Source organism: Melospiza georgiana, chromosome 8, assembly GCF_028018845.1.
Source record: "Melospiza georgiana isolate bMelGeo1 chromosome 8, bMelGeo1.pri, whole genome shotgun sequence".
Taxonomy (NCBI): Eukaryota; Metazoa; Chordata; class Aves; order Passeriformes; family Passerellidae; genus Melospiza; species Melospiza georgiana.
Genome location: NC_080437.1, coordinates 33,717,772 through 33,739,083, shown reverse-complemented (window position 1 = coordinate 33,739,083; position 21,312 = coordinate 33,717,772). Strand labels below are relative to the sequence as shown.

At 40.8% G+C, this 21,312-nt stretch overlaps 1 protein-coding gene across 1 annotated transcript in view; it reads left to right on the top strand.

Moving 5' to 3' along the window:
- CPXM2 (carboxypeptidase X, M14 family member 2) overlaps positions 1 to 21,312 on the top strand; it is a 66,126-nt gene that overhangs the window by 21,074 nt on the left and 23,740 nt on the right. The window contains exons 3-5 of the mRNA XM_058028871.1: positions 6,120 to 6,259; positions 20,712 to 20,796; positions 21,089 to 21,239. Coding sequence (XP_057884854.1) covers positions 6,120 to 6,259; positions 20,712 to 20,796; positions 21,089 to 21,239 — 376 coding nt within the window. The remainder of the gene's footprint in view (positions 1 to 6,119; positions 6,260 to 20,711; positions 20,797 to 21,088; positions 21,240 to 21,312) is intronic.

Here is a 21,312-nt window from a genome sequence, read left to right as displayed (position 1 = left end):
AGGACCTTGGCAGGGCAGGAAAAAAGTTTTTATAGATAAGGAACAATAAACAACCTTGAGACCGAGAAATGGAGAGCCCTGACTCCTTCTTCAAGCACTGGGCTGGGAAAAGAGACTTTCTAACTTTTCTTAGGGTCACTGAGACCAGCTAAAGATCCCAACACCCTGTTGCCTTTACCAGCCTGCAAGGAAGCTCTCACAGCAAGTTGCTTTTTCCTTTGTTGTCTGTCTGTAGTTAATGACAATGGTCAATTGAAAGTGTGGTTTCAAGTGAAACCCTTTGCCTAAGTAAGTTGTTTTCAGAAGCAGTGATTATACCATCGAAAAAATGCTTCACTTCCGGACTCTCTAACACAGAACCCTGTTTAGCATCTTTTGTTTCAGATTAAAAATGTGTTTAGGTGCTTTGCAGGACCAAATGCCATTGTCCCATTTCTCATGTTTCTATTTCCCACTTTATTATTAGGGCTGTTCTCTGAATTACAGTCTGTCCAGACTAAAAATGTTACTTTGCATGATAAAGCAGAACACTTAAAGTCATAAACAGGATATCAGCACTGAGCCAACCGTGAAAGATCTCTGGAGTTTGTTTAATTTAGCTTTCATTTCAGACCCCTCCATTTGTGTTTCTCCCCAGCTGAAGGGATTTGATGCTTAGGCTGGGACTAGGAGGGATGAGCTCTCATCAGCAGTGCCACATTCCATGTGGTTCACTCTGGTAGAGGGACTGATTTCAACCAATCAAGTTTTGATTTTTCAACCAATTTTTAAACCACTCTGCCTCTGCACAAACATCTCTCTGAGGAAAATGCCTGCATAGGCCTCCTAATTTTTTTTCAGTGTTTGTTTTAATGTATTAAAGTTGGTCAGAAAGCTGAGGAAACCAGTTTGGAAAAGGCAGCTGGAAAAGGGGGATGGCAGGCAGCCAGGCCAGAGTGGGAATGGGCCCAATCCAGGTCCATGCAGGCCCTTCCTTTCTAACCCAGGTCCATGGGGTTGTGTGCAAGGTGAGCTCTCACCTGCAGCCTTCATATTCATTGACTTTGATATTTTCTGCTAGGAAAAAAACCCCTCATGATCAAAAAATGGAATGCAGGTGATATTCAGGGGGTGTTCTTAGTTATTTTATTTCAGTCTTGTTTATATAATGGCATAAAACCAAGGACTGTGATGCACACCTCTGAGTTCTCTGTTGGTTCTGGCTACTTGTTTCTCATGCTGCTGTTGAAGTTCAATTTATTTAAACACATGACCACACTGGTTTAGAGCAGGAGTCCATCCAGTCCTGTCATCACCAGTAGTGTGTTAAAATAAACAGAGAGGTGATAAATAAATATATAATGTATATATATTTAATAAATAGAGTGTTACCAATGACTGATGTTTCCTCTAAATATCATCTCCAGAGAAGTCAAGGGCACAGTGTTTTACTGGGAAGCAAAGCAGAAGAAAAATGCCACTCAGCTCTTCCTGAAATTTCCCAAATCTTGGATTAGACCATTTTTTTTACCCCTACTGAAACTATAGATGGAGTAATTCCCTGAACCCCCTCAGCACATAAAGTTACTGTTAAAAAAATTGGGCTTGCCTTTATTTTTCTTTAAAAACCATTTTCTTTGGGCTTAGATAAAAATGAATAGCACTAAAACTTTTCTAAACCTGGAATCTGCATGTCCCTGTCACTGGGGTTTCAGTGCATGAAGATTTCTGAATTTCACTCATATTTAGAGGGAATTTGCTTTATCCAGGGACAGGTGCTGCAGGTGGCTGATGTGCCAGGCGGGTGATGAGCTCCCTGGTGCTTTCTCTTTGCTGCTCAGCACAGGAGGTTGCAGTGAGCTGGGAAAGGCAAAAAGCTGCTGTGTTTTCCTGCTGTTCAGAGCTGTACTTGAAGGAAAACACTTGGCCAGCTCAGAGCCACCGCTGTGCCACTGGAATTCTGTGAACATGTTATGCTGTGGGGATGGTGACAAGCAGCTTTATGGGCTGCTGCCCCTGTCCAGTGATCTGCATTTCACCACGGAGTTGTGACAATGTTCTTGGAACTGCGGTGCTCCCCCCCAGAATAATACAAAATCCTCTCTCTGCCCAACCTCACCATCTGATGCAAAGTCAGCTGAGAAGCTCAGGGCTCTCCCCAGGTAACTGGCACTGCCTCGGTTCTCAGACAATTTGCAGAATAATTGAGTTTTTCCAAAGCTTGTCAGGGTTTGTTTTGGTTATTTCACTTTTCCTGTTTAGATTATCTGAAGCACATGAAATGAACCAGTTGGTGTGTGCTTTATTCCAGAGAAGGACAGGCTTAAAATTGGGTAAGACTTTGCAGGATCTGCTTCTCTTGTGCCCTTGAATTGTGTGGGCCCTGATTTTCCTCCCAGTCCTGCCTGAGTGTGGGGATTAAGGTGGGATTTCTCAAGGGCACGAGCCATGTTAGCAGAGAGCCAATTTTTGGAGATCTAACCGCACTAGTGATAAACCAGGAGTAATTTAACATCATCAAGGGAAATCATGGCATAAAATAATATTAATTGAGGCTCTCTGCCTTCAGGGATGAAATTCATTAGTATTTGTCACTTACATGATAATTAAGAGTGGATAAATAATTTGTCAAACTATGTTTCTTTCCCTTCCTCTTTTTCCTGGTTGGAGAAACCCAAACACTGAAGATAACCCAAGTAAAGCAACATCATGTCTGCAAACTCAGGCATTTTTGTCTAAAGGAGACCTCCCTGTGCCCAGAGGGGCTCCAAGAGAGCTGGAGAGGGACTGGGGACAAGGGATGGAGGGACAGGACACAGGGAATGGCTCCCAGTGCCAGAGGGCAGGCATGGATGGGATATTGGGAATTGGGAATTGTTCCCTGTGAAGGTGGGGAGGACTGGAATGGATTTCCAACTGTGGCTGCCCCCGGATCCCTGGCAGTGCCCAAGGCCAGGCTGGACAGGGCTTGGAGCAGCCTGGGACAGTGGAAGGTGTCCCTGCCATGGCAGGGGTTGAAACTCAATAGGATTTAATCTCCCTCCCAACCCAACCCATTCCATGGTTCCATGATTGTCATTCCAGGTCTTTGCTCCCTTTGAAAAGCTGCATCATCAAATCACAAGGAAAAGGCAAAATTGTCGAAGGTTTACTTGCAGCCCGTGTGTTTCAGTTCTTCCCTACTGGCAGTTGTTGCTATAAATACCTGTGATGAGTAATGCTCGTTTTTTTTTTCCCCTCCCAAACTTCCTGTGGTAAAATAATTTTTTTGATCATCCTGCTGGGAATGGAAAAGAGTTTAAGCAGAGGTGGTTTGATATTTGGTGTATTTTTACTGCTACTCCAGCTGATTTGAGGCAGAAGACTGGAGTTTCTTTCTTTATTTGAGTACATTTTGGTAGTGTCATCTTTCTCCTCATTATAGAATAATGAGGACAACATTGATATTGTGAGCAAGTTTTTATTCTTGCACACATCTAATTTGGAAGACAAACATGAATTAAAATGCAAAGTCATATTATTTGTAAAGGAATTTATAACCTTCATATTATTTTCTGGATACCTAATAAGCAGCTCATTTGGTTTAGCTGAATTACATTTTTCAGCTTTCACACTTGGGAATAACTGATTTGTGAGGGACAAAAAAAAATCTCTTTTCCTCTGTCCAAAAGGGTTTGGTTTTTTTTAATAAGACACTGTATATTGAGAAATATTTTTTGCATTTGGCTGCAAGTGAAGCACAAACTGGGTTAGACTTGGAGTTATTCTTGAATATTCTGTGAAAGGAAAAAGACTTAGCCCTGGCTTCCAGTTTTCATCAGCTGTTTCAGTCTTTCAGTCTCCTGCTTATGAAGATAATTTAAGTCCCCATGGCATAACTTGAATCTGCTTTTTCCAGTAATTCAATATGGATTTTTCAAATTCAAGTAAACACTTTGTGGAGGAAAGATCTTGATCTGTATTATTTGATAGAGTACTTGGTGAAAACTGTACAAGATCTTTCAGGAATGAGCATTTTCCCAAAGAAATTTAATAGGAATTCTAATTACTAAATACTTGATTGAATCTATAAGTTTTTATTTTATAGAAACAGTTTTTGAAGTGGCCATAGGGAGAGAAAGCACCTTCAGAAAAAAATATAGACTTGAAGCTTGACAAATTGTAGCATAAATTTCTTCAATTTTTTCCCTTCAGATACATTTCTAAAAATAACTTCTCATTGATTAAACTCCTGTTTTTCACATAGTATTTTGTGGTGATTAGACACAGACACCTCCTTCTTTTTACCCAGTAAAAACCTTTTTTTTTTTTTTAGCTTCAGAGAAGCTGCTATCAGAAAATAAGAGAGCAGGAAGAAGTAGCAGCATGGGGTTTCATCTTCTTCCTCCTCTTTTTCCTCTTCTTCTTCTTCTTTTTACTTTATTTTAATGGGATCTTTGCCCCTATTTAAGGCCAGAGTATTTTAAGCTGTGGATAACTAAAACTCCTCATATTTCATAAGCAATTTCAGCTGAAATTTATTTAAACCCAGTTGAAACCATGGATACTCATAAATGTAATTTAGGTGGGAGGGTTTTTCATTTTAATAAGCACTTTTCCCATATTTTTTTCCTCTACTTTCCACTTCTCATTGCAATATGGAGGAGAGGTTTGTTCCCTGATGAGCATCACACCAAGGGAAATATCCTCAGCTTAAAAAGGAGCAGGGATTGGGAGAGAGGGGCGCTTGTTCTGCAGGAGCTGCTGGAATTTCCAGTGTGAAGGGATTAGCAGGATGCTGGTTCAAGGTGCTCTGCAGATCTTAACACTCCCTGGCAAGGTTCTAAAGCCTCAGGCTACTTCAAATTCCATCTTACTTTAAAATGCATTGAAACCTTTTCTTGCCAAGGGTTATAACTCAGGTCAGTGACCATGTTTGTGTTCTCATGTTTTCCCGTTGTTCTGCTCTCCCTGAAGAATTTATCTCCCATTGTTAACAGGCTTTTTTCTCTGTGTTTTCTTATTTGACTTTTATGCAATCTTCTCCTTAAAATATCAGAGCTAATGCACAGAAATAGGGGGCTTGATTTAATTTTGGTAGATGTAGGAAAACAAGTGATTTTTAAGTTGCCTTATTTCAGTCCTGAAAATGAGAAAATGAGATGTTTTAGGAATTGAATCCGTGTCTTGTGTTTTGGAGCATGTCCTCCAGATACCACACTGGGAAAAGGGATTAACCACTGCATCCTCTCTGAGTTAGAGCCACCCTTTTGGGTAGAAAAGTCTGTAAACCTCTTCATTTTAATTTGGGAACTATTTAATGATCTCCATTCCTGGAATTGCATGGATGGCAATGATAAATCCACATAAACCACAGATGAAATACCACAAAAATACAAGTAGCCTCAGAGGACCACATGGCAAAGCTTCTCTGCTCTTTATGCCAGCATCCAGCTTGGTGCCAAACATTTCCTGGGCTTTAGAAGGAAAATAAATCTCTGAAAGCTTCAGATGCTATGTTTCATTAAATTCTAGTTCAGATTTATTTGGAAAACAGCTTACCCAAAATACCTTCAACTATTTGTTTGAAATGCTGGGAAAGCTGTTTGTGGTGGGTTTCCAGCAGAAACTGGGAAACAGGTTGGTGCTCCAGTTGGGGAGAAGCCAGACATTCCTGAATTTTTAACCTTTGCCACCCTGGCTATGAAAATTAATAATTCTGGTTCTGGTGGGAGGTGGTGCTGCTGTTCCCTCATGCCCTGCACTCTGCTTTGGGAAAACAAGATTTTCTAATCACTGATTTTCTAATCACCATTGTTATATGGGCTGGAGCTGGCTTTTTAGGACTTTCCAAACTCTGCAGACCATGTGAATAATTTGTTCTGGATAAAGGCTGTGGCTCTGGATCTGTGGCTCTATCAGGCCACAAGAACAGACTGAAGCTCTGTTTATCTTTTCTGACTGAAATTTATGTGTAAACATTCTGAGTTTTCAAAGGGACTTCCCAGAATTTCCTGCCCTGCCTTGAGTAAGGAAATATTTTGGTGAGGGCCTCAAGGGTCTTAAAGTGAGGGGGATGAATGATGTGTTCCTTTCTTTCTCCCATGAAAAACCTACAGTTTCTTAGCTCTGATTTATGGTCAGCTTTGCCTTCTTTTCAGGCAGGTGTTAACGAAAATGATTTTTATGATGGTGCTTGGTGTGCAGGAAGAAATGACCCCTACCAGTGGATTGAAGTCGATGCTCGAAGGCTGACAAAATTCACTGGAGTCATCACCCAGGGAAGAAACTCCCTCTGGTCGTAAGTACACCCTGACTTTTCTCCAAGGCACTCTGACCTCTCAGAACAAGGAATTCATGTCCTGATGTGCTTTGGTTCTTTAGGAAAAACCCAAAAAACCAGATTGGAAATGCTGTGAGACATCAAGTCATTGAATGGGGCAGCAGTCATTATATATATTTATATATATATATTTATATTTATATTTATATTTATATATATTTATATTTATATATATTTATATTTATATTTATATTTATATTTATATTTATATTTATATTTATATTTATATTTATATTTATATTTATATTTATATTTATATTTATTTATATTTATATTTATATTTATATTTATATTTATATTTAATTAATATTTATATATAATATAATTACTAATATAATATAATATAATATAATATAATATAATATAATATAATATAATATAATATATATAAAATACTTATTTCTATATATAAAAAGGCAAAGTCATTATATATAAAAATACATATTTATATTGATATATTTGCATCTATATATAAGGCAAAGTCATTACATATGGCATAAAATAGATGTTTAAGGGTAGCAAACTTCTCTAGTAATGATCTACATCTGGGCCTTTACACTCACCTTGTCATATTTGCTTGTGTTAAACTTCCTCATTCTTTCCCAATATTTAACTGGATTAGCTTAGGTTGTAGTTTTAGGGACCTTTTTAATTTAGTTTTAAATAACCATGCTTCTATGAGATGTCTTAATCCCTATGTGATCACCAAGTATTTGCTGTAATTCCTAAACAACGCGATTTTTGTGAGCAGATAAAACAAACTTTATAGTACTATATATATTTACATAGGTATTATATATGTGAACATATTATTTATAAATTTATATATATTTAGAATTAATTTTAAAAAATATTACTTAATTACATATATGCATATAATTATGCATATATATATATAGTGTATATTAAAAATATACTATTTTTGAGCTTTCTGGCCACTGCTTGTGCTAGAGAATTCTCATGGCACAGAGAAATAAGTGTTTTGCCCAGACTTGTCTGCATTTACTCCTCTGTGACTGTTGTGGAATGTATGAGAGGGATACAGGAACTGGAGGTGAGGATTTGGGGTTTTTTCCTGCTCTTCACGTGTTTGTTTGGCCTTTTAATTTGTCACTGAGCCTCACAGCTTTGTGTGAGCAGATAATGGCACTTGTGCTGCTGGACCTTTGGCACAAGTGTGCAAGAGATGCACAGTCACTCTGAGAGATCCATTCAGTCAGAACTCTCCTTAGAAAATGAATGTGACACATAATTGAAGGCAAACCAGAAAAAATGTCACTCGTATCTTAGAAAAATCATATTTTCCTTTCAACAGCTGAATTTTTTGTGGGGATTTTTTTTTGTTTAATTTCTTTTAATGTGCTTGTGGGAGTAGGTGCTTATTTGGCAATAAGGTTTCTATATTTATTCCACATTGTTCTGTGCTAGGTAGGTAATTATGAAGCAAAGCCTTACTCTTTTCTTTACTCATCCTCTTGACATTGCTGTTCCTCTCAACGCCAGAGCTGCACTGCTTCACCCTGTCATGCTTCTCTTTTTAGTTCAGCTCTGTTAGGAGTTTACAGCAGATCTTGACACTCTATTTATGGCTGGTATTCACAGTCATCTTGGGGTTTTGGGGGTTTTTTAAACCACAGAAACACCAGATTACAGAAGGTTGGAATGGACCTTCAAGATTGTTGAGTTTCAGTTCCCCTGCCATGGGTCAAATTTTGTGTTTGAGTCTTTCCCATAAAAAATTGGCGTGCAGAGCCCTGAGGGTCTGCAGGAAGAGCAGGATTGGTGCTGAGAGAGCAGGACCAGGCTCCTCCTGGGTTACTGCTGAGATTTGAGGAGAAACAGGCACATTTCTGCCTGCCAGGAGCAAAGATGGGCAGGTTAATGTCTCCTGAAAACACCTCCTGGAGGACTGAGCTGTGCCCCATGGAAGGAGCAGGGCAGTGGGGAGAAACAGTCCAAGAAAGGGACAGAAAGAGAGGAGTGGGACTTATTTTGGGATGGGCAGGTTCCTTTGTGCCTGTTTTGCTCAGAAATCAAAGGAGACTCATCAGCTTCCTTCCCTGACCCTCAGGTGCTGACAGGGATGGTACCAAAAGGGATTGTTTGTGATGGGAAAGTTTGTACCAAAAGATGCCCTTCTGTCACCTGAGGCACCTTCCCAGCTCTGTGAGGCTGTGTGACAAGAAAAGAGTGCTTTCATGACTGATGGAAACATATGCTGGGGAATAATCTTATTGTAGGTATGAGAGCCAAAAAAACACCTCTCTTATCTGTGTTGTATTAGAAGTGAAAACCTGCCAAGCAGGGGAGCCGAGGGAAGATTTTTATTTAGTCCAAAGCCTTGGAGACTTTCCCAGCTTTATATTTTAAAAATAAAAAATCAAGGCACTGAAGGAGGGCAGGCTTATATCAGATATTAACAAGAAATTCTTTCCTGTGAGGGTGGCAGGCCCTGGAACAGGGTGCCCAGAGAGCTGGGGCTGCACCCCTGGAGATCCAAGGCCAGGGTGGACACTGGGGCTTGGAGTGGGACAGTGGAAGGTGTCCCTGCCCATGGCAGGGGTGGAACAGGATGATCTTTAAGGTCCCTTCCAACCTAAAGCATTCTGTGATTCCATGACACTGGGATAAAGAACCACTAAACCAATCTCTTTATTGAAAAAGAGTTTAAAAAATGAAAAAACTGTACTTCACTGGAAGATGTGCCTAGATCAGATGTGTGCCTGTCCTGGTCCCTGCAGTTTCCTGCTGCTGACCTGATGGGGACATTTAAAATGCCAGGGGAGGGCAGGCAAGAACACCCTGCAGGATCCTCCCTCAAACATCTTTGCCCTTCACTGCAAAGCTGCAACACTTGAGCTCCCAGCAGTGGGGCCTGTGCTCTCCTGTGTGTGATGCTGCAGCCAGAGCTCTTTTTCTGGTGCTGGACTCATCCTTTTCCTCCTTTGGGACAGCTCTGGCACCTGGAGTCTGGTGACCACTCTGATCAGACACGATAATATATATTTATATATATATAAATTTCTGTCCCCCAGAAAGAAACTATTTTATATAATATATAATATATAATATATAATATATAATATATAATATATAATATATAATATATAATATATAATATATAATATATAATATATAATATATAATATATAATGTATAATATATAATATATAATATATAATATACAATATACAATATATAATATATAATATACAATGTATAATGTATAATGTATAATATACAATGTATAATGTATAATGTATAATATATTATATATAATATAATATATATAATATATAATATATTATATATTATATATTATATATTATATATTATATATTATATATTATATATTATATATTATATATTATATATTATATATTATATATTATATATTATACATTATATATATAATACATATTATATATATTGTATATATAATATATATTATAATTTCTTTCTATATTTCTATATATATATATAGAAAGAATTATATTATAAATATCTAAATATATATATTTAAATATATAAAATATATATACAAATATATTCTAAAATATATTCTATATACTTCTATATTATAATTCCTTTCTTTCGAATTATATATATAATCGACTATATAATATTCTACATAATATAAAATATATAAAAGGCAAAGTCATTATATATATAAATAAATATATAAGAAATTAATAATAATAATATATATGTTTTTTATATATATTGAAGGCAAAGTCATTAAATATGGCATAAAATAGAAGTTTAAGGGTAGCTTAAGGCTGCTCACATGCAGCTTAGCTCACTGGGGGCTTTTTTGGGCTTTCTGGGCAATGATGAACTGAAGGTTGCACTGCACACAATGCGAAAAAACACCAAAATGCTTGGGGTTCCCATTGCCTGTGCACTGGCAGGAGCTGCTGCTGCTCAGCCCTTCCTCTCCTGCTGTTCCCTGTGTTCTCTGGGGGGTTGTGGCTCCCCTTGGCCATGCCAGGCTCGAGACAGGAGGGCCTTGAGGAGGAAGAGGAGCTGCAGAAGCAGCTCTGGGAAACACAGATGACCTGATGGGAGAGAAGGAAACTCAGCCTGGTTTATAGTGAATACTTGGATTGTTTCATCATTTCCTTTTTGAGGAAAAGCACTTCTGAGTAGAATTTTTTGCTCGGCTGTGGATTCTGTGAATCAGATTTTTCTCCTCTCTTTTTTAAGCCTGAAACAAGCAAAAACAGGCTTTGAACAAAAAATCCTGGATTTGAGGAGTCCTTCCTTTTACCAGTCAAAGGAAGCACATGAGCTTGAGGGCTGCTGCTGTTCAGGCACCTCAGTCATTCCTGGGAAACCTGAAATCATGGAAAAGTGTTCTTTTGCCACCATAAATGGGCAAATCTTCTTAGATCATCCAGAATATCTTCAGATTATGAATTCCACAGAAAAAAATTGAGCCCAGCTGCGAGAACCAGGACTTCTTTTTTGATTTTTACACTGAAAATATCCAAAAATCAGGATTGCCACAAGTGCTGGCTAATAGGGATAAAATCCAATGCCTTGAAAGTGAGCAGGATATCTGTTGCTTTGGGGGAGAAATAATATATGTAATAATAATATGTAATTCTTAATAATAAGTAATTCTTAAGTAATAATAATGAATAATAATAAAAATATATATATTAATAAATGAAATAATAATATATGTAATTCTTCATATTGCTGCCAATACATCTGCCAGTTTTAGGAACCAAATATCATTAAAGAACTGTTCAAGGCTGTAGAGTGGGACACTGGAAGCATCACTGTGGAATTGGGCCAGGGATTTAAAGCAATGATGTTGTGATTTAAAATATGCACTCTCTTGACAGAGGGAAAGAAACTATTAATCACTCTTAGCAGTTTGGCAGGAATTTGAAAAACAGAGTAAACTTGTTTCCCACAAACCAAACTCTCTTCTGATAATTCAGCATCATCTTTTGTATCAAGAGAAAACCCACATGTCAAAATAGAGTCAGTGTGTGCTGACAGTAATGTAAAGCTTCAGGCTGTGTGAATGCAGAGGATGTTGTGGTTTTCAGGAGAGGATGTAATGCTGCAGTGAGTGAGATGTGTGTTCTAAAAATCAACCTTTCAGTCATGGTAAATTGTGAACTATCACCCCACGCCATGGAATGACAAAATGACAACAATAAGGAAAAGCGTGGATGAAATGATCTGTGCAGAAAGTTGGGAGTTCTGCAGCAAAATTATGAAATTTTTAGAGAAAAATCAAAATAGACTTACTTTCAAGCATGCTCTCTTTAAGACCTTTCAGCTTCATAAAAATATTGGAGATTTTTTACTTTTATGCAAAGTATTTGTCTTTAGGAAAAAAAATTTGGGGGGAACATCTTAATTTTTCAAGTCTGATTTGGGTAGAGGTTATTTCCTTTGCCTCCCAAAATTGCAATAGCTCTTTAAAGGTTTGAGGAGACACCAAATCAGTGGTGCTGCTGGCTGGAAGGAATGACTTTGATGTATTGCATGGTTCTAAACTGACACCTTTTCAAGCTGGTCCCCTATTTTCATTAGTGCTGAAGAAACATTTTAGCCAGAAGCTGGTGTAGACACCATGGCACACTCCCTACTGTGGCACTCCTTTGCTTTCCCTGTGCTGCTCTGTAGGAATAGCAAACAACAAATACCCAGCAGATTGGATTTTGTTTCTGATCATGCTTTTGCTGCAGACAAGATCCTTGTGATTGAACAGGAGAATGATTTTTGCAGTTTTTTTGGTGGTGCACCCTCGACCTCAGCCTTCCCTGTGTGCAGTGCAACTCTTCATGGTGCCCCAGCGTCCCTTTTGACAAACTGCCCTGAGGGAACTGAAGGTCTGTAACAAGCTGGGTGCCTTCCAGAGATGCAGCTGAGGATAAATTTAGGTCAGTGCAATTTGCCTGCTTGCTTCTAATTTCGGTGCTACAGCATTCTGCTCTTCAGTCACAAAATGAATGTGCTGCCCCACATTCCAACTCATTGCTGCACTCACTGGCAGATTCTCAGAAGCTCAGATTTGGTGTTTAGGCAGCGTCTGTGGCAAGGGGGTCATTTCCTTGCTTGCAAGGCAGTAATAATCAGAGTCACAGAGTCATTAAGGTTGGAAAATGCCTCTAAGATCATCAAGTCCAACACTGCCAGGGTCTTTTCAGCTGTTCCTGGTGCTAAGGTCATGGTCTCAGTAGTAACACTGGCTTCCTGAAGAGGTGATCACATGAGCATCTTAGCATTCCAACAATACCAGAAGAGCAGTGATAATCCTTCCAGTGGCACTGGGGTGGCATTCAGGAAAGTGGCGTGGATATTCACAGGTATTTTGAGCTGCTACTACAAGCTAAGAGAAGAGAATTTTGCATTTTACACATAAAGGGCCAGAATTCAGCAGTGCAGTGCTGCTTGTGAGAGCAGAGGAGAATAAACCCCTTTGAGCTGCTACTACAATCTAAAACAGAATTTTGCACTGTACACATGAAGGGCCAGAATTCTGCAGTGCAATTCTGCTTGCGAGAGCAGAGAAGGATAAACCCCAAACCCTGCCCAGCTCACAAGCACAACAGACAAAGCTGGCTCTGCCTTTCAGAGCAGCTCCTCCTGTCCCCTCGCAGAGGCTGTGAAAACACACCCTGGTGAAACTTCAACAAGTCCAGGGGATTTGTCTCCATGTTTTATCTGGATCATGTAACAAAACAAGCAGCTGCCGTGTGCAGACTTGGGTAATTCTGGTGCATTAAATCAGTGCAAACTGTTATTTGCCCTGACTGGGTGACAGGACTGCAGAGATGATTACAGCTTTCCCAAAGTCAGCCTCATGGGGTGAATTGTTCCAAATCCATATAAATCATATCAAGTGTATTGATGGGAGTTATAAAACAACCTGAACTCATGGCAGGAAAAGCTCCCTTGAGATAATAGCGTCAGCAGTTCCATCTTACACTAATGATTATGATGGATTTACCTAATAAGTTTGATTTTCTCTGGGCGTGGCTTGGTGAATCCCTCTCATGGGTTTTCATGAGCCAGCCTTTGGCAGCTGCGCCTCCAGGGCTGTCCATCTATTTGTTTAATTTCACTCCCCATGCCCTGTTGATTTTCCAGCTCAGTTCTTGCCCCCTGCCCAGGATTTTGTCACTGATGAGCCCTCCCCGCCTCTGGGGAGCTGCCTCTGTGACCAGCTGGGGTGATCCTGTGTGGGTGGGGTGCTGACAGCACACCCAGGCACAGATTGATGCTTTCCCAAGCCTGTCTGACAGAAATGTCAGAGCTGATGCTGTTCTGTTGTGGCTCTGATTTGTCACGGGGATCCTGTGCCCAGTCTTTGTCACTCACTGCAGGGAACAGGACAGTGCCACCCCGGGGCTGTGGTCACTCTGCACTCCCAGAGGGGGCTGAGGAGGGGACACAACCTGCCCTGCACAGTGGGGATGCTCAGAAGAGGAAGGAAAGCTTTGCAACCTCTGTGGAAGGGACTTGAAATCAAATGAGGCGAATCCTTTTGGGGAAGGAGACTTCCAGTGAATTTGGGCATCTGCTGCAGCTGATTGCTCACCCTTACTCATCACAGCCTGGGTTTGTGTCTTTGGCACGTGAATGATGACTTGGTACAATGAGAATGGTTGGGTGGGGGTCATGTTCATCAAGCTCCTTGTCCCTCCACTTGTGCCCTTCCCAAACCAATGTCCCTTCCACATGCACTGGGTGGCACTTGGCCACCTCTCTGTGGGCTTGAGAGCCTCCAGCATTGCTGTAAATATTCTCTCAGCTGTGGGCACAAATGGCACTGTTTGTCTGCTGGTGACTCTCAGGGCTTTTCATTCTCCTGTATTTTAACATTCATGAAGTAAGGAATTGCCTGGAAAGTCTGGATATCTCTCCTCAAAATACGTGAATGATTTACAAAGGTGAGGCATGCACAAAAAAGAATGGAAAATTAAGAATGCCACAAAAAGAGGTTCAGAAGAAAAGGCATCACAGTTTGGTTGTGTTCAGCAGATACAGAGAATCTGATGCAGAAAGAATTTCAAACTCATGCAGGTCTCATTGCAGAGTGGCCCAAAATGGTTTAAGACCAAAATGTTTGGGGCAGAGGATGTCTCTGAGCCTGGCACCTTCAGGCATTACTGGCTGAATGTACCACAGCAAAAAAAGAAACATCCACAGTGGCACCAGATTTTATAGAATTAATAAAATTCTTGTAAAAACCCAGCTGTAAGTTGCAAATGTTGGGTTGGAAAGGTATTGGCAACTCCAACTCTGTTTATTGAGTAAAGCTTTGAAAAATCTGTGCTGAATTCATTTCAAGCAAGTGAAATTCTGGGTCTGAGCTTTTCTTCATTGGGCCTCCAAAGAGATTGATTTCACAGCAGTACATTAATTTCAGTCAGCTAGAAGCAATTTTAAAAATTAAACATTCAAAGATTTCAATTATTAAAAAAATACCCTTGCTGGCTAGTCAATCTCCATCTCCTAAATCATATTTATTTTAATTAGTTTGCAAAACTTGCTGGGCTACCTGTGGTTTGCCTGGGCATTTTCTGACTTGGCTGATTTGGAATCTGTTTGGCAGTGGGTGATTTAAAATTTTATCAGCATAATTATTATTATAGAATATTAATATTAATGGTTTTACATTTAATTGCATGAGAGTACAAATTAATTTTTCAAGTAGAAACCCATTTAATTGCCAGCATGCTGATTCTGTTGCATGAGTATCATTTAGTATAAAGCTTGTCCAGCATTTTTTGGTACAGAGATTTTGCTATATCAAGTATTTTGGTGTTACACTTTATTTATTATTGCTGGGTACACATTTATTTGCCTGAATGGGTCTATTTTATATTAATTTTAGGGGTTCTATTGCAGATAAATCAGGTTGGCCTGACAGCAGAAGAATAAAATGCTCAGTTGGAGCCAGGTCTGTTGTTCATGGGAGCTCTGATGGTGTTTGCTGGTCTCATTCCACGAATATCAGAGAATCATGGAATATTTTGGGTTAGGATGGATGTCAAAAGTCATCCTGCTCCAATCCCCCTGCCATAGGACACCTTCCATGATCCCAAGCCTGGTCTTGGACACTTCCAGGGATCCAGGAGCAGCCACAGCTGTTCTGGGCAATCCATTCTCACAGGAACAATTCCCAATTCCCAATCTCCCATCCATCCCTGCCCTCTGGCACTGGGAGCCATTCCCTGTGTGCTGTCCCTCCATCCCTGTCCCCAGTCCCTCTCCAGCTCTCCTGGAGCCCCTTCAGGCCCTGGAAGTTGCTCTAAGGTGCAATCCAGAGCCTTCTGCAGGCTCAACACCCCCGGTTCTCTCCTTTCCAGACAGGAAGATGCTCCATCCCTTCAGTCTTCTTTGTGGCCCATCTCTGCCACTCTGGGCTTGAGCTTCTGCTCACCAGCACCTCAAATCCCCTGGGCTTTCCTTGATGTGGAAAAGCACCCTCAGAGATGAGGATCAATATTTATTTTAGATTTATTTCACTTGTTGCTGGTCAGCTTTCCATGATTGAGAAGCTTGGCATTTAAACATGACATGCAGCAGGAGCTGTTCAAAGGGAAAAAACCCAAACGATCCCAATTCCCAGCTGATCCCCTGCCTGCTGGAGCCTGGGCAGGAAAAACCTGGCATCCCTCCTCTGCTTCCCATTCTCCTGAGCTGGGATTCAGCCTTTGTCCAACACACAGAGAGGAAAGTCAGGAAATTGTATCAGGGCAGGCTCAGCTGGAAGGTGTTTTGTTGCTCTGGTGCTGCCCATGATCTTTTTGCTCAGTAGCTGATGCTGTGGGTAGATAAGGAAAAGCTGATTATTGGGACAGGAACCTGCCAAAGCTGTAGGAGATCTGCTTTTAATTCTCTGCTTTGATTCAGGTTTACTGTCTCTGTCCCTGGGCAAGTTATTTAATGCCTCAGCTCTTCTTTTTGGATAAAAAGGGAAAAGCAGGACATTTCTATGTATCACAAAAGACTGAATTTGAAATTGAAGGTGTTCAAATAAGCTTTGTCTAAGGCCAGTGCATTACAGATAAAAATCAAATAATTAGTAATAATTCAAAAATCCACCCTCTATTAAGTTAATTTGAATAATATTTTGATTTTTGCATTTACTGTCTCTGAAAAGAATTGATTAATATTGTCAGTGGATACTCAGATTTTTCAGATTGGCTGCGTCTGAAGACATAAGGCTGCCATAAATTTTAAAAGGGATTATTTAAAAGGGATGCACCTGAATCCAAAGGCTCCCTGTCAAATCTGTACCTTGGATCTTTTTCCAGCATGGAGTAAATTTGTGAGGCAGAAGTGTCACTTTGTGGCAGAGGGTGATGTGCTGGGGGTAACCTCAAATCCTCCTGGATTGTCACACAATGGCTTCTGTGCCAAGAAAGAGTTCCATAATTAATGCTCTCTTTTGAGAATGCTGGCCTGGGACTTCCCTGGAATTCTGTCTCCTCAGCTCTATAAACCCAGCAAATATCTGTATTTTTCTCTTAGGAGTGCTGTGGTAGGTCCTGGGAGATTTTATAGAGTGAAACCACAAAAGCTTCTGTGAAACAACAGCAGGGACATCCTGAGTCTTAGAAAACATTACAGCTTTATTTCAGTCTTCCTTAGACAGCTTTATTGTCCAGTGCTGATGGGCTCCAAGGAGATTGGATGTGACAGAAATCCCTGTCTGCAGATCTCAAACTGAGGAGATGGATCTTGGTGTCACCAGGTGATCACACAGACAAAATTCCCCAATACCTCTCCTAGCACAAGGCTTGGCTTTAGCTGCCCTGTTTCTCTGATGGATTGCCACAAAAAAAACCCTTTAAATTTCTGTGCCTGCATGAATAAACCAGGTGTTTCTGGGACTCCTGGATCCCAGGAAATGCTGTTCCAGATCCAGCTGCTCCCTGGGGTCAGCAGCCCTCCTGTGCCATACACGGGAGGGAAAGCTGCAGCTCTTGGGAGGATTTAGTGAGTTCTTGTCTGTCTGGAGCTGTGGAAGTGTCTGGGGTTTGATGGCACTCAGTCAGTTAGGGGTTTTTTTTCCAGATCCTCTGACCCAAGAACCCACACACAGCTCCCCTGCCCCAGCGTGGGGATGTGGCTTTTAGGGAGAAGGTGCCATTTCCCAGGGCAGTCTGAATTTACAGGAGCCTCCTTAACATTGTCAGAAACTGTTTTTATGGCGGCATTGGGGAAAAAGTGGGAAGGATTTAAGCCCCTGGAGGCAGCTTTGCATGCAGTGCCAGTGAGAGAAGGATCTGATCCCTGGGATGTTTTTATTCAGCTTTTTCCTCACAGGCAAACACAATGAACAGTATATGGTGTGTACCTTCTTACATTGCACTGATTTACCTCCTCCATGACCCTCTGAGGTCCCTGTATCCTGCCAGTGTCCAAGACTGGATGCAGTCCATTAGGGTTTTAATTGCATTCTGCCCCTCCACAGCACGCTGCTTGTTGCCACTCAAGATGGAAAATGTGCAGGACTACTTGTATGTGTTTTCCTTTGGGAGACGTTTGAACTTTTGTAGTGGTAGGGAGTGAGAAAATCAAAATATGTTAAATGAAAGTCCCAGCTTAGAAATGTTACTGTGACAGCAGCATTTTCTCATGCCAGTAAATCAAGCTTGTTCTTTTAAAACACCCTGTATGTGCCATGATTTTCTTACAAAAGTCTGTCCACGTTTGTCATGGTTTCATGTGACTTTAGTACTCTGAATTGCTTCTGCAAATGTTGAGCAATGAATATGGATGTGTTGTGTTTGCCTTCCTTATCTGATCTGTGCAGTTGAAGTGAAAAAAGTTCTGTAATACTTCAGGAGCAATGATGTAATTTGGGTTGTGCCGTTGCCTCTCTTGGTCCTTTAGCCTGATTTTGAGGGATGACCAAGAATAGTAAAAGAAACAATTATGCAAAGCTCATGCAAACTCCCAACAAAATGAGCAAGGAAATAAAATAAAAATAAAAATTAAAAAAAAAAACTGCAAAAAGCTCAATATAATTGTATGTGCACTGAATATTTACAGTGCCACCAGCACCCTCCTTCAAACCCAGGAGTTTTGCTCTCAAGCTTGTATTTTCCTAGTAATTCAGAAAAAGCTATTTTCCTCTTTTTAGAGTTTGCTGTTGGCCATTTTATAGAATGCTTTGGGCTGGAAGGGACCTTAAAGCTCATCCCATTCCACCCCTGCCATGGGCAGGGACACCTTCCACTGTCCCAGGCTGCTCCAAGCCCTGTCCAACCTGGCCTTGGGCACTGCCAGGGATCTGGGCACCCTGTGCCAGGGCCTCAGCACCATCACAACCAAGAATTTTTTCCCAATATCTGATCCAAACCTACTTTTTTTTCATCACCTCTGTCCTGGCACTCCATGTCCTTGTCACAACTCCCTCTCCTTCCCTCTTGTCGGCTCCTTTATTTGACAGAAGTAAACCAGCCTTTCTTCAACTTGAGAACACAGAGAAGCTGAGGGAAGAAAGTTCTTTGCAAGAGTCAGGAGAAACTTATCCAGCATGCTGAAGTCACTGTTTATTTTGCTGTGTGTCATTTATCATTTTACAGCCAAATTTTAGAGACGCCAGCACGGCACTTCTCAGCTCTGCAGTAAATCTCCTACCCCAGGAGCCCTTCCACTGAAAGGCAGGCAATTAGGATTTTCAGAGTGCTGCTAACTTGTTACAGTTGTTTACCAAATACTAAAGTTGTGTGCATTACAAGTGATAGATGTACCCTTCTTTTCATTGCCATAACAAAAAGTTGCCTGCTTGGCAATAGTCAAGATTTTTCCATTTAATCTAACATGAATGGCAAAGTCTATTCACTGAAGGAGGCTGGTGAAAGAGTTGCAAAGGACTGGTTTAGTGTCTAAAACAGAGCTGGGTTTGTTCAGTTGTTATTTTGTTGGGTTTTTGTCAAAATCTCATTTTCTTTAGTTTTGGGGGCATTAGTATAGAATGTCCAGACGTGATTTTCCAAATCCTACTAAATATTTACCTCATCTTTGTTTTCAGATGTGTAAAAAACCTCAGTTGTCTGTTTTGTGCAAGGTTTGGTGAACTGGAGCTGATGGTTTTTCCCTTGTTCCATCCTTGTCCCTTTTTGGTCTTCATTAGAAGCCTGACTCTTTAGTGAGCACATAAAGGCTGGTTTGTCCCTAAACACAGGCACAGTGGGTTCAATGTGGAGTGTGTGTTCATAGGTAGTTTGCTATTATTAGCTGATTTTAAAATAAAAACAAAACAAATCAGAATTGTATTTGTACAGGAGCAGTACAAGAGGAAGTCCTTAGGTGTTTCTGTCCTTCCAGGCACTCCTGATCTTCAATTTTTATGCTCTGCTGCTTCTCCAACACCTGCCCAAGTGCCCTTTTCTTCTCTGCAGTACCAAGAGCTTTCCTAGCCCTGGTTTCACTCCCAGCCATGGGACTGTAGCTTAGCTGTGCTGAAGAAGAGCAGCTCAGAGCCCTGCTGGTTGCACATAAATATGGAATTTAATCATCCTGGACTGACTTCATGGTACAAATGTTCCTCCAAGCCACAAGTCTCCTCCAAGTCCCTGCCTACTGAAACCAGGTGTTAGGGGAAAAAACAAATCACTGCTGCCCTTTCTGAGTAACAGATGTGGGAGGAGAGTTGGACATTGCCTTCTCCAGCCTTCTCCAGCCCTGTACACACATTGTTACCTGTCCACAGGTAATGCCTGAGCAGTGGGAAACTCCACAGCTTTAATCCAGAATATAGGGAGCAGCATTTTACATTTGCTCATACTCTTCTTTATCTGGATCCAGATGAGACATAACTGAAGTATTTGACTTTTTTAGATGAAAGGGGATTTTGCTGTAAATCAGATGACATTAGAAAAATCAGCCTATTGGGGATTGATCAGGATATTGTAGGAGTGCAGTAGTCCTGTGATCAATTGTCTCTCTGTCCCTGTCTCTTGCTAATAAATACAAGAATAACTGCAGGCACCAGTTATTCTTCTATTGAAAGAAATGGAAATTTTGCTGGTTGAAATTCACAGATGTTTCATCCTTGAGGATTTATTACTTTTTTCCCATCCTCTCTGATAATAACAGCAGAACTAATAAATGCTCTGCAGCTGAAAAGATGATCTTTGAACACTGCATAAATCTATTCTAGATAAGCCATTTATCCCAAACTCTGCATATAAAAGGAGAGGAGAGCAGCAAGTCTCTCACCCCCTGGAATCCCAGAATATTATCTCACCAGGATTTTGCCTCTTTGTGCCAGGCTTTTTGAACAGTGTGTTGAATCCAGATTGGCATGACTTTGCCAAATGGGATTTCCACTGCTAGCAGCCTTATAAGCTTGATTATATTAAATAAAATGAAGCCATTCTAAGTTCTGAAAAGTAACTTATTTATTCTCTTTTTCAAGGAGTAACTGGGTGACCTCTTACCGAGTGTTGGTGAGCAATGACAGCCATGCATGGACTGCTGTGAGGAATGAGTCTGGAGATGTGGTAAGTAGAACAAAACATGTTTTATGGGGAAGAGCAGAGGTGAGAAAGCAGGGGCTGGCCACAGATTAGTCAGTGGCAGCATCTCTCATTGATTTCAAGAGCAAATCCCAAGGTTCAGAATCAGAATTGCCATGGGGGAATGGGGGAATTGCCATCCTCAAAGAGCAGATCTGGCCCGAGCCACCACCAGCCTGGAGCTGAAAGGTGATTTTACATTTTACATTTACATTTCTCTTACCAAAAGCACTCTGAGTCAGTCTGAAGCACTGATGTCGCCCTTTCTTTCCCCCAGGTTTTTGAAGGGAACAGCGAGAAGGAGATGCCAGTGCTGAACATGCTGCCGGTGCCGCTGGTGGCGCGTTACATCCGCATCAACCCGCGCTCCTGGTTCCAGGAGGGCAGCATCTGCATGAGGCTGGAGATCCTGGGCTGCCCCTTGCCAGGTCAGAGCCTTTGCTAGTTCATGTTGGCATGGCTGCATGTGACAAGACTCAAAAAGTGCATTTCCTTTGGACA